The sequence below is a fragment of the Delphinapterus leucas genome, chromosome 2 (genome assembly GCF_059928025.1).
Source record: "Delphinapterus leucas isolate spDelLeu-1000000601 "Yukka" chromosome 2, BTC_Dleu_Yukka2, whole genome shotgun sequence".
In the NCBI taxonomy this organism is placed as follows: Eukaryota; Metazoa; Chordata; class Mammalia; order Artiodactyla; family Monodontidae; genus Delphinapterus; species Delphinapterus leucas.
In genome coordinates, this window is record NC_143130.1 from 12484036 (window position 1) to 12496885 (window position 12850).

General features: G+C 38.9%; 1 protein-coding gene across 1 annotated transcript in view; it reads right to left on the bottom strand.

Annotated features, from left to right (window-relative positions):
- Positions 1 to 229: 229 nt before the first annotated feature.
- ARMC3 (armadillo repeat containing 3) overlaps positions 230 to 12850 on the bottom strand; it is an 86654-nt gene continuing 74033 nt past the window's right edge. Inside the window, exons 16-18 of the mRNA XM_089906218.1 lie at positions 6573 to 6773; positions 4585 to 4747; positions 230 to 548 (exon numbers count right to left, since the gene is read on the bottom strand). Of these exons, the coding sequence (XP_089762344.1) occupies positions 339 to 548; positions 4585 to 4747; positions 6573 to 6773 (574 nt within the window). The 3' untranslated portion in view covers positions 230 to 338. The remainder of the gene's footprint in view (positions 549 to 4584; positions 4748 to 6572; positions 6774 to 12850) is intronic.

Here is a 12850-nt window from a genome sequence, read left to right on the forward strand (position 1 = left end):
TGACAGTCATAGGGCACTGTGCTGGGAACAGTAGCTGAGTGCTTTTACACATGATTCCCAAAGGGCAGAGATGCTCCTTAGGAAACAGCGGGGTGGATTAATTTCGAGAATAATAAGCTTTACACAAGTGTAATCTGATCTCATCAGACTGAATGCTTGCCAAAAGCCTGAACTCAGAAGCACGATCAAGTCCAATCCTAGTGACCTCATTTCTACACAGGGAGAGCATTTCTAATATTTTTATTTAAAGAAATACTGATAAAATCTACCAGTGAACTTCATAGAAAGGGTATATAATGGATTTCTTGTTTGAACACCTTTTGTGTTCATTTGGAAGTTTAGAGAAATCTGTAAAGATCTGCCTCTCGGCTTCTTAACTTTATCAGTGCCCCTGGATGGAACATGAGGTCAACTATGTAAGTTTCCTGGGGAGGGAGAGCCCCAATCACCCCCTTTCGGGATTCATTCATCAGCTTGACTTCATTCCAGGCTCTGCCGTACTCCCCGCGAACCAGAGAGCAGCCGATGCCAATTCTGTCAGCCAGAGCCTGTGGGGAGAAAACGCGAGATCAACCAAGAGGGAGGAGGGAGAGGGGCGGAGAAAAAGCCTTGGTTGAAAGACCCACCTTGGTCGAAGGTGAAATATACACTCTTGCAGAACAACAACAAAGTGCTTAGAAAGGAGGCTGGAAAAAAGGTGGAGTGTTGTGATAGGAGTCGGTAAAATGTGATAAGTTCCCCTGTTGCTCAAGATTCTGTGGACTCAAAATCTCTGTGTAGGTCCTGCTGGGAAGGGACATTTTTCAGGCAGTTGCGCTGCGTTGTATCAGCACAAGATTGATAACGTAATTGGAGAAAAGCTGTTCCACAGGCTTTCAGCTCTAGTGCATCTATCAATCTTTCCAAGCTCCTGGGCTGCTCCTTGGGTGTGATATGCAGTGGGATTGAATGGCAGGACTGGAATGGCGGGGACCTGTTTCTAGCCCATTTGTTCTGTGTGGTGTAGACAGGTGTTTTGGAGCCGGGGGGGCAGAACTGTGAGCGGTTGGTCCTTCTTGGGCTGCCTGATGGATGCCCTGTCCTCAGGGGTTGCATATGTTCCTCGGAAGCTGTCTCTTCAATTTGTCCTGATTTTAAAAGCACTTTTTAAATAATCTGGAAACTTCCTAGCCACATCATAGTGGATAAGAGAGCTGGCTTGTGGGACCTCAGTTCCCTGACCAGGGATTGAACCCAGGGCTCCAGCAGTGAGCACGCCAAGTCCTAACCACTGGACCACCAGGGAGTTCCCAGAGTCTGAGTTCTTAACCTCAGCTGAGTTGAATCTGGAAGTATCTATTTTCTTTGTGAAGTGGGAAACAAGGTCATCTGCGTATAGGAAGAGGTGAAGATGAAAAGGCTTAGGAAAGAAGGCAGATGTGGGGCACAGCTGCTGAGGAAAACAGGAAAAGCCTGTGGCCAGGAGCTGGGAAAGATGGCCAGGCAGCACGTACATCCACCACCTTGGATCCTGAATTGGCTGTGGCACATCCCACTGTCGCGTTCTGCAGCCCAAGTGTCATTGTGGGAAGGGCAGGCAGTCGGATTGGTCCAGTGTGGGCAGGCAAGGCAGAGGGGGCGGAAGGATGGGGTCATGAAGATGAAGGAAATCAGTGAGCAGTTTACACGGTCTGTGGACGATTTATCTAGGCTTCCATTGAGGAAAGGAGCCGGAAGAAAATGGGGAGGTGAAGAGTATATGTAGGGGGAGTGAATGCTTTTGGGAGGAATAGAAGGATAACACGTTTTACCAGTGAGTGTTGGTGTTCAGGATTCAGTGGTAGGCAAGACCTGGGTGATTAACTGCATGACTCAGGTGAGGTGTGAGGGTAATGAATTCAGTCTGCTGTAACGTTATGAACTGAAATGTTTCCCCTTGAGATTCCTGTTTTCTTTCTGAAGGTGGGTCCCTTAAGAGGAGTCATGAGGGTGAAGCCCCCACGATGGGAATTGTGCCCTTATAAGAGGAGGAAGGGCCCTCCCCCAACTCTGAAATATAAGGATACGGTACAAAAGCTGCAACTGCTGACCAAGAAATGGGCTCTCACCAGACACTGAATCTCCTGACACCTTGATCTTGGACTTCTCAGCCTCCAGAACTGTGAGAAATAGCTGTTTATTGTTTAAGCCACCCTGTCTGTGGTACTTGGTTATAGTGGCCTGAGAAGACTAATGCAGTTCCTACAAGACACACAAGGGCAGCTAGCTACAGGGTAAACAGACAGATAGACCTGGAATCAGGAGCAGCTTGTGGGAGAGAGGAAATGATCTAGAAACCTGAGACATGTAAGTCGTATTTAAGGTGATGTAGGAGGATGACCTCACCAAACGAAGTGTGTAAAGGGAGAAAAGAGAAGAGCCTGGGACAGAACCTTGAGTTCTGGGTCAGGACCCCAACATTTAAGACAAGGATGGAGGAAAAGAGGTCTCCAAAGGAGACTGAGATGAAATGGCAAGAGAGGACAGAAGTTACTAAAGAAAGTGGTGTTAAAGAAAAAGGATCAGTGACAAATTCTTTGATGTATCAAGCAAGACAGAAAACAGATCACTGTGATCCTTCTTGGGAGGGAACAAGGGCCAGACTGCAGGGAGTTGAGGATGAAACTGAGGTCAAGGAGTGACTAGGAGTTGAGATGACTCAGAATTTTGGCTGGGAATGAGAATTATCTTCAGATAGAAGCAGTATGGTAGGTTTTGGCTCAGATAGGCATGGGTTCAAATTCCAGCTGTATCTCTGGTTGTCCTTGGGTAAATTCCTTCTCTAAGTATCAATTTTCTTATCTTTAAAACAAAGGTAGTAATTTCAACGTTTGGCATATCTGAGACTCTTCACAATTATATATATTAAGTGCCTGGCACATAAGTTCAAAATGATGGTGGTCATGGTGATAGGCGCTTATAGGAGTAGTTGTAGATATAATGAGAAAAGATTTATGTTTTCTCTTTAAATGTTTTGGACTTAAGTTTAGATTTTAAAGGTAAAACAGCTAGTAGAGAGAAAGAGATTTAAGATGGGAGAGAGGAATTGATAGAGCAAGAAATCCAAGGAAATAGGAAAGACTGGCATTTGGATCATAAACAGAATTGGCTTGGAACTGGAGGTAAGATGCAATGAGGTTTATAGGTATTCAGGAGAGGGTAGGAAGTTTATACATTTAAGTCTACGGCTCTGAAACAATTTTCTCAGCTCCTTTTATACTCCAGACACTGGACACAATGGAGGAAAAAAGAAGATCACCCCCTCCCTTAAACCTAATCCTGCCCCAGTGTCCACATCTCTGTGAATGATGCCATCATTTCCAGTTACCCTGCCCAAATCCTGGAAATCATTTTCTTCTTCTCATGCAGTCTCTCACACCACCACTAGGCAGTCAATAGCTCCTTTCAGTTTTATCTCCTACATCTCCTGCCAAACTCACCTCTCGTTCACAGCCTCCACCATGGCTTTAGTATCAGGCACCTGTACTTCTTGCTCCAGTGACCTTCCAGTTGGTCTTCCCATCTCCAGTCTTTCCCCCGTTCTAGTTCATTCCACATTCTGTTGCCTGAGTGGTCTTTCAAAATCACTTTCCCCTTAACTTTCAGTGGTTACTCACAGATTTTAAGATCAAGTACAGACTCACATGGTGCTTTACTGTCTGGTGCTTTAGCCTTATCCAACCCCTCCCCGCTTTTCTGGATCCAGACCAACTACTCTGCATCCCTCAAATGGACCACTGACTCTCATACATGTTATTTTAAATAAAATATTTGTATTGTTTAGAACACCCTTGTCTTCCTTCTTTACCTGCTGAAATCCTATGTAGCCTCTAATTCTGAGGCCACATATCACTTCCTCCCTTGAAACTTTCCCTGACGTCACCTGAGAACCTGCAAGTCTGGCTTAGGTCCCCCTTGAATGCAGAGACTGTCACTTTATTTATTTATTTTTTAAATTAAAAAAAAAAAAAAATTATTTATTTATTTATTTTTGGCTGCCTTGGGTTGTCTTCATAGTGGTGCGTGGGCTTCTCACTGCAGTGGCTTCTCTTGTTGCAGAGCAGGGTCTCTGGGTGCGTGGGCTTCAGTAGCTGTGGTGCATGGGCTTCAATAGTTGTGGCACTTGGGCTCAGTAGTTGTGGCTCGTGGGCTCTAGAGCGCAGGCTCGGTAGTTGTGGCACACAGGCTTAGTTGCTCTGGGGCATGTGGGATCTTCCCAGACCAGGGCTCGAACCCGTGTCCCCTGCATTGGCAGGCAGATTCTTAACCACTGCACCACCAGGGAAGTCCCGAGACTGTCACTTTAGTATCCGTATATTCCCAGACCTTGGAAGAGGCCCTGGCCTAGAGTAGGTGTATGATAAATGTGAATGAATATGTTTCCAATAGTCTGGTGAATATACGTGTGTGTATGTATATATACACATACATATACATGCCAAATATAAGTACATCTAAATGACAGGATTAATATCATCCAGTTAATTGTTAGCAACTGGCTTACTCCACAATGACACAGACAAAACATTTTTACCTAGTAGGAAATGAGCAAAACATCTTAAATACCTTGAAAAGCAAAGCTCGATGGTAGAAGATTCCTTTTTTGATCAGTCCAATTGGTACAACATTGGATTTAAGTTGAAACTTTAGTTCACTTATATGAAGTTCCCAGCTGAAATCATGTAGTTTTTCTTTTGGAATTTTACCACCCATTTTTTCTGCCACGTACCTGTGTCAATTACAGTGAGATTTAATCAATCAAGTTTAATATCTCACTTTGGATGCTTTGAGTATAAATATCTGTGTAGTTATACTTGTAAAAGATACTTTCCGTCTGATTTTTGTTTGCTTTACTTTAAAAAATGTATTTACTATAAGTTAACATTATGCTTACCATATTTAAACTATCTTACATAAACTGAAATTCTAACATTTCATTCAGCAGGAAGAAGGAAATGAATGCTAATTTTCCCAATATGTATAGCAAGATACAAATCAATATCACACTACATTTGTATCAACACAGTTTTTAAATGTTATCTTAATCTTGGAAAGTATTTTCAAATGTTTGAATCTGAAATCCAAGGCATTGTCTTGACATGTGGTCCTTCTTTTAAGGAATTTAAACTCAGAGACAAAGACAAACATATAGGACCATTGTGAACTCTGAGGTTCACAAATCTTTTCAAGTTTTATCATCCTTTTCTTTTAAATTTTATCATTTTTTTTTAATTTAGAGAAAGACATGGCATTTACGTAACACTGAGGTTAGAGGAGACAGGAAGAGGCAAAAAGGGAAAAATTACTAACAGGCTCCTCGGAGGTGAGGTGCAGGGGTGTACTTTGCCTGTGAGTTTCTCCTAAGATTAGGCTCTCACTGAAGATGTCAGTAAGCACACCTGCAAAAATCCTCTGTCAGCTGAGGCTGCTACATCATGGAGTAAAGGCAGGATTGCCCATTGTAAAGAAAGAATTTCCTCTTGCTGTACGTGGAACCAAGTGAAGAAGAACAATGGTGAAAACCAAGAGAAAGGATTAGGCAGAAAACTGACCCTCAGTGCCAGCCAGATGTCCTGTAACAGCCTCTAGGAGCCAAAGGCATGGGGACACATCTCTGTATTGCTCTCTTGGTGTGGGTTCAGGTTAAGAAAACAATTATTTGGAAATGATGAGAACTATTTCTGATAGGAACAAAGCATGAGGAAATTTGACAAGTGTTGAAATGAGCTAAGTCAGAGTTCTGCTTGAGTCATCATTTCTCAAGGACACCAAGGAAAACTTCGGTAGCCAAAAACGCTCTCTTCCAGAGTCACCTGACAAGAAGTCAGTGACCCGGCGGCTGTGTTTCTTGCAGTTGTCACACCCAGGTTTGGTGCCTGCAATTCACTTCTATTTGGAGAAGGTACAAGCTCCCACGGAGATTGCAGCTGTTGCACAAGCCAGGAGCTCACGACTGGCTGGTGTCCGTCATGAAGGCGAGCCTCCCTTTCTAGAGATTTCCTGTCAGTCATAAAGTCAGGTTCTCAGCCTTCTCTTAGCGGAATCAGATTAAATGCTCTCATTTAGGAGGCGACCTCACTTAGCTTATACAGCATGCTGAACCATCTCTTAGAATACCCACAATCCCACTTTGGAGCAACATGAAACACAAAATATCAGACATATAACATAAAAATAAGGGATGGCTATTTGTATTAGAAAACAACTTGTGAGTTGACAAATAATTCAAATTAGGATTCCTTCATTCATAACTTCTTTAGGATCACCCTGAAAGATGCTTTTCCTGGTTTAGCTGGAGAAAATGACCTAGGCGTTTTTCTTTAAGTAATTTCCAGCTCCTAGCTCTGATTCTTGGCAGAAATATGATCTAAAATAGAAATGGAGGATTTATATCCAATTCATTGTGTTTCTGCTTCAGAATCAGAGGCAGGGTGCTATACAAGTTTGGTTTTATTATGGTGTAGTTGTTTGAAAATTGGCTAAAAAGTGCAAATCAGTAACATCAAAAACATTTTTCAGAAATTGAAAATGTGTATGTATATATAGACACTTACTTTGCAAGAACCTCAACCTGTTCCTTTATACTGGTGATGGGAAGTATGGATCTGGTCACTTCATACACATAAACACAGAAGTCAGGATCAGAGGGAGGGAGCCATTCTTTATCAGGACTTCCTTCTCCAGTCAGTTTTGGTGCTACTGCAACCTCTTCCTCCTCCTTCACTTTTTCCTCTTCTTTTTTTACTCTGCCTTTCCTTAGAGAGTAAACAATAGCAATCAATATCACAGAGTGAATAAGCACCAACTGTGCTCTGAGTTGATCTGAAGAGCATTGCAGAAATACAGTATTTTATATATACCTCAGCAACAATACCATACAGAGTTTTCAAATTTTCCACGACGAAGATAGAGCTTTATAGTCTCTATATTTTGCCGGAGAAATTATTTTTCAAGAGATTACTACACGACTGATATATATTATGAAAATCATTGCTTTTCTGTACCATTGCTTATCAAGATATTTGGTACATTGTAGGTATGTAATAAATATTTATGGAATTGGGAAAAAATAGGTTGCCTCCTCAGAGAGTCTATGCCAGTCTTATATCATCTCTTGCTTCAGTTGAGACCTTCTGCAGGAAGAATTTGGATCCCACTTTTAAGAACAATTATCCAAAACATGGAAAAAGACAAAAACAAAATAAGGATGGCATGGAATTTCCATGTCATGCAGGGGCAAAGATTCATGCAAAGTTTATCTAGGGAAACGTATTTAGTTCTGTACTTAGGGAAAATAGAATGTACTTAGTAAACAGTAAAGATACTGTTTAATTAAAAGATACTCTTAATGAAAAGTTCCAGACTTAGAGAAGTTACTAGTTAACATATAGATTTTTGTTTAGTAGAGATGCAAATTATTTCTGTTCAATGGAAAAGATACTCCCAAAGGTTAAAATCTTTTTCTAACATTCCTTAATTAAATTGGATATAAATGCATATATTCTCAAATGATCTTTGAACCAGTATTAATATCTTACTAATTCTCTCATGAGTGGAACAAAACAATGACAGGGGTTCTCATTCCAGGTAACAGGGAGTAAGCACACTTCACCCTGTGTCTCCTACTGAATACAGTCATAAAACCTGGACAGGGTGCATGCAATAGCTATTTGAAAACTCTGAAAAATAATGCACAGCAGGAAGATCAGAGAAGACTCACATTTGAATGACTACGGAACTGACGGTGAGCTTATATTTTAATTTTCCTCCACTATTCTCCAAGCAGAACTAAACATAGTCCCAAGTCTGGAAGTGGGCATCAGCACAGAGAGAGCCCAAGGAGAAGCCCGATTGAGAAACAGGAAAGAGACACAGTGGAGGAAAACCCTTTTTTTGATTTTTTTTTCTTATTTTTATCCATTATCTTGTACCCCATCTTCTAAGGAAGCTTGTGACGGTGGTGGCAGCAGTGACATTAAGGTCCCTAAGAGTCTAAAACTGCCTTATACTTGCTCAGTTCTCCTGCTGTTTGGCTGTGGACATGGATGCAGTCATGGCAAGAGTGTAGCAGCGCAGGGTAAATAAAGGGTTTTTTGGCTTGAGGACCAAAAGGGAAGCTCCAAGGAACCAAAAAAGACAAGGGAGATCATGGATAGGGAGGAGCTCAGGAAAGCAACCCTATAAAATTGTTTATATATTCCTAGGCTTACTTCCAAGCTGTGTGTGCATAGTTCTGATCCTAAATGGCACATACGTAGATTTTGAAGATGGAACTATGGTATAAACTACCGCCCAAGTCCCATACTGGACACTATTTGGTACACGTGCAGGGCTGATCCAAATAGCACCACAAAGCCTTTGAAAATGGGACTAATGGTGGAATGACAACCCACAAAACACTGGTTGAAATTTGAAGACTGAAAGCATCTGGGCCAATCGACTGCTAAAACACACACACAAAAGAAACATTCTTCTTAGCATAAGTGTAAGACCCATAAATAAGAACTGAAGGACTCATAACATAATATCACAATCTATATAATTACTCAACATATGAAGAACCAGGAAAATCTCACCTTGTATGGGAAAAGACAATCAAAACACATCAGTGCTGAGATGACTCAGCTGTAAACTGTTCCAACAAGTAGGTCAAACACTCTTGAAATAACCAGGGAGTTAGAAAGTCTTAGAAAGAAATAGAAGATAAAAAAATAGAATTTGCAGCTGAAAAATACAATAACCAAAACTTAAAAAACACAATTCCCTGAATAGGTTTAATAGCAGAATGGAGATAACAGAAGAAACAGTCTATGAACTTGAAGATGAATCAATAAAAATGATCCAATCTGGACAGCAAAAGATTGAAAAAGCAACTGACAGAGTCTCAGGGACTTGTGGTGCAATAAATAAGAGCTAATATTGGTGTCATCGTAGACTCAGAAGAAGAGGAGAAAGAATGAAGCACAGAAAAAAAAATTGAATAAATTAAGGCTGAAATGGTTTCCTCAATTTGGTTAAAGACATAAATCTACATAGTCTAGAATTTCAGGGACTTCCCTGGTGGCACAGTGGTTAAGAATCTTTCCTGGCCCGTGCACCAAAAAAAATAAAAAGAATCTGCCTGCTAACGCAGGGGACACAGATTCGAGCCCTGGTTCGGGAAGATCCCACATGGCGCGGAGCAACTAAGCCCGTGCACCACAACTACTGAGCCTGTGCTCTAGAGCCCTTGAGCCACAACTACTGAGTCCATGTGCCACAACTACTGAAGCCTGCATGCCTAGAGCCCATGCTCTGCAACAACAGAAGCCACTGCAAGAAGCCCACACACTGCAACGAAGACTAGCCCCCGCTCACTGCAACTAGAGAAAGCCAACGTGCAGCAACGAAGACCCAACACAGCCAAAAATAAATAAATAAATAAATATTTATTAAAAAAAAGAAAAAGAATTTCAGTGAATGTCCATAAGGTACACCCAAAGAAATCCACTCCAGACATGTTGAAATCAAATTATTGAAAACTAAAGACAAAGCAGATGATGTGATTGCCTATGTAGAAAATCCCAAGGAATCTACTGAAAAAACTCCCAGAACTAAGAATTGAGTTCATCAAGATCTGAAGATATAAGAACAACATACAAAATCAATTATGTTTCTATATAGTTACAATGAACAGGTGGAAACCAAAATTAAAAACCAAAAAAAAATTTGGAGCATTTACAATTATGCCAAGAAAATTAAATCCTTAGGTATAGGCTTCTAAAAAACGTGTAGGATTTGTGTGCTGAATATTAAAAAGTGCTGTCAAAAGCAATCAAAGAAGGCGTAAATACATGATGAGACATCCTGTGTCCATAGATTTAAAGATGCAACATATTAAAGATGTAATTCTCCCCAAATGATCTCTAGGTTTAATGTAATTCCTATCAAAATCCAAGCAAAGTTTTTTTGTAGAATAGAATATCTTATTCTAAGATTTATATGGAAAGGCACAGGTGCTAGAATAGCTAAATCAAACTTGACAAAGAAGGATAAAGTGGGAAGAATCACTTTGCTTGATATCAGATCTTACTGTGTAGCTACAGTAATCCAGATGGAATGATACTGGTGGAGGGACAGACACACAGATTAATGTAACAGAAGACCCAGACCCACACAAATATGCTCAATTATTTTTAACAAAGGTGCAAAAGCAATTCAATGGGAGAAGTATAGACTTTTCAACAGATGGTGCTGAGCAGTTAGACATGAATGATCCTTGTGGTGATAGAACTATTATCTTAACATGAACCTACCCATGTGAGAAAATTGTATAGAAGTTAATACACACACAAACACACACACGTAGGAGTAAAACTGGGGGAACCTGAATAAAATCATTGGATTGTATTTGTCATTATCCTGGTTGTGATATTGTACTATAGTTTTGAAAATGTTATCATTGGGGGAAACTGGGTTAGGGGTATATGGGCTCACTCTGTTATTTCTTACAATAGCATGTGAATTTACAATTATATCATAATATTTTCAATTAAAAAATCCATTGACCATGCTTCTGTCATCTATTATTGGACTCTATTCTGTTCATTCATGTCCCGGTCTATCCCTTCATCAATACCAAACTATTTTGGTTACTGTAGCTTTACAGTAAGTCATAAAATCAGGTAGAATGATTCAATTTTATTCTTTTTCAAAATGATTTTTCACTATTATAATTTATTTACCTTTCCATAAAAGTTTTAGAATTAGCATATCGCTAATCTACCAAAAATGCTGCTGGAATTTTGATAGAATTGTATCAAATCTAGACCGACTCAGGGAAAACTGACATTTTCACTATGTTGAGTTTTCCAACACATGAACATGGTATATCCCTTCACATATTTGTTTGATTTCCTTTGTGTTTTACAGTTCTCAATATATAAGTTCTATACATGTTTTGTTTCATTTTCTCTTTCACTTTAATTTCATATTTCATTTTTCAGCCCTTAAGTTTTTGGTTTTCAATTTTTCATTGCTGGTATATAAAAATATAATTGATTTTTCTGTGTTGAACTTATATCCTGACATGTTGCTAAACTCACCTATTAGTTCTAAGAGTTTTGTTTGTTTTTAAGTGGATTCCTTAAGGATTTTCTATTTAGACAATCATGTTGTCTGCAAATAGGAACAATTTTTCTCTCCTCACTTGTCTTGTTCATGATCTTTGCAGGAAAGCATCCAGTCTTTCACCATTAAGTATGGTAATTTTTGTGGATGCCTTTTATCAGGCTGAGGAAGTTCCCTTATATTCTTCCTATTTTGCTGACAGTTTTATTTTTTATCATGAATAGATGTTGAATTTTGTCAACTGATTTTCTGCATCAATTAATATGATTATGTGCTTTTTCTTCTTTATACTGTTAATATGGATTACATTGATTGATTTTCAAATATTGAACCAGCCTTGCATTCCTGGGATAAACTCCTCTGAGATGAATTATTTATTCTCTTTATATATTGCTTTGATGTGCTAATATTTCAGAAAGGTTTTTTTTCATCTATGTTCATGATGGATTTTTTTTTTTTCATGATGGATTTTGAGCTGTAATTTTCTTATAATGTCCTTTTCTGGTATTGACATTAGGATAATGCTGGTATCATAACATGAGTTGGGAAACATTCTCTTTTCTATTTTCTTGAAAAGATTGTTCAGAGTTGGTGTTAATTCTAGAAATATTTGGCAGAATTCACTAATGAAATCATCTGGGTCAGGAGATTTCTCTTTTGGAAGGGTTTTATGAAATCAACTTCTTTAATAGTTAAATGATGATTTTGGCATCTGTTCCATCTTTGGTGAGTTTTGATAGTTTGCAGTTTTTGATGAGTTGGTCCATTTCATTTAAGGTGCTGAATTAAAGTTCTCACAGTACTGTTGACATAGTTATTGACATTTTAAAAGAACCAGCTTTTGATTTCATTGACTTTCTCTGCTGTTTTTCTGTTTTAAATTTCATTGATTTCTGTTTTTATTATTTTCTTCCTTCTAATTTTATTAAGTTTATTTTTCTAGATTCTTGAGGTTAGATTATTGATTTATGACCTCTCTATCTAATACATTTTAGTAAAATAAATCTCCCTCTCAGCATTGCTTTGGCTGCATCCCACAAATTTTGAGAGTTGTATTTTCATTTTCATTCAGTTCTTTGTATATTTTAAGTCCTTTGAGGCTTCCTTTTGTCCCAGAGATTATTTAGGAGTGTATTATTCAATTTCCATATGCTTAAAGATTTTCTTCTTGTCTTTATGTCATTAATTTCTAGTTTGATTCTATTATGGTCAGAGAATATAACCTGTATGATTTCAATTATTTTAAATTTGCTGAGCCTTGTTTTATGACCCAGGGTATTGTAAATGTTCCAGGTGCAGCTGAAAAAAATGTGTATTCTGTTGCTGGTGATGGAATGTTCCATAATATGTCAATTAAATCCTATTTATTTCTGGTGTTGTTCAACTCGTTTATATCCTTGCTGATTTTAGGTCAAGTAGTTGTATCAGTTGCTTGGAGGGGCATGTCGAAGTCCCCAGCTATAATTTTGGATTTCTCTATTTCTCCTTTCTGCTCTATCAGTTTTTGCCTCATGTATTTTGAGGCTCTGTTGTTTGGTGCATATACATTGGATCATTATATCTTCTTCATGGATTGATTCATTTTATCATATGTAATGTCCCTCTTTGTCTCTAGAATTTTTCTTTGCTCTGAAGTCTACCTTAATACATATTTAAAAAACCATTCCTGTTTTTTAAAAAATTAATGTTTACATGGTATCTTCTTCCATCCTTTCATTTTCAA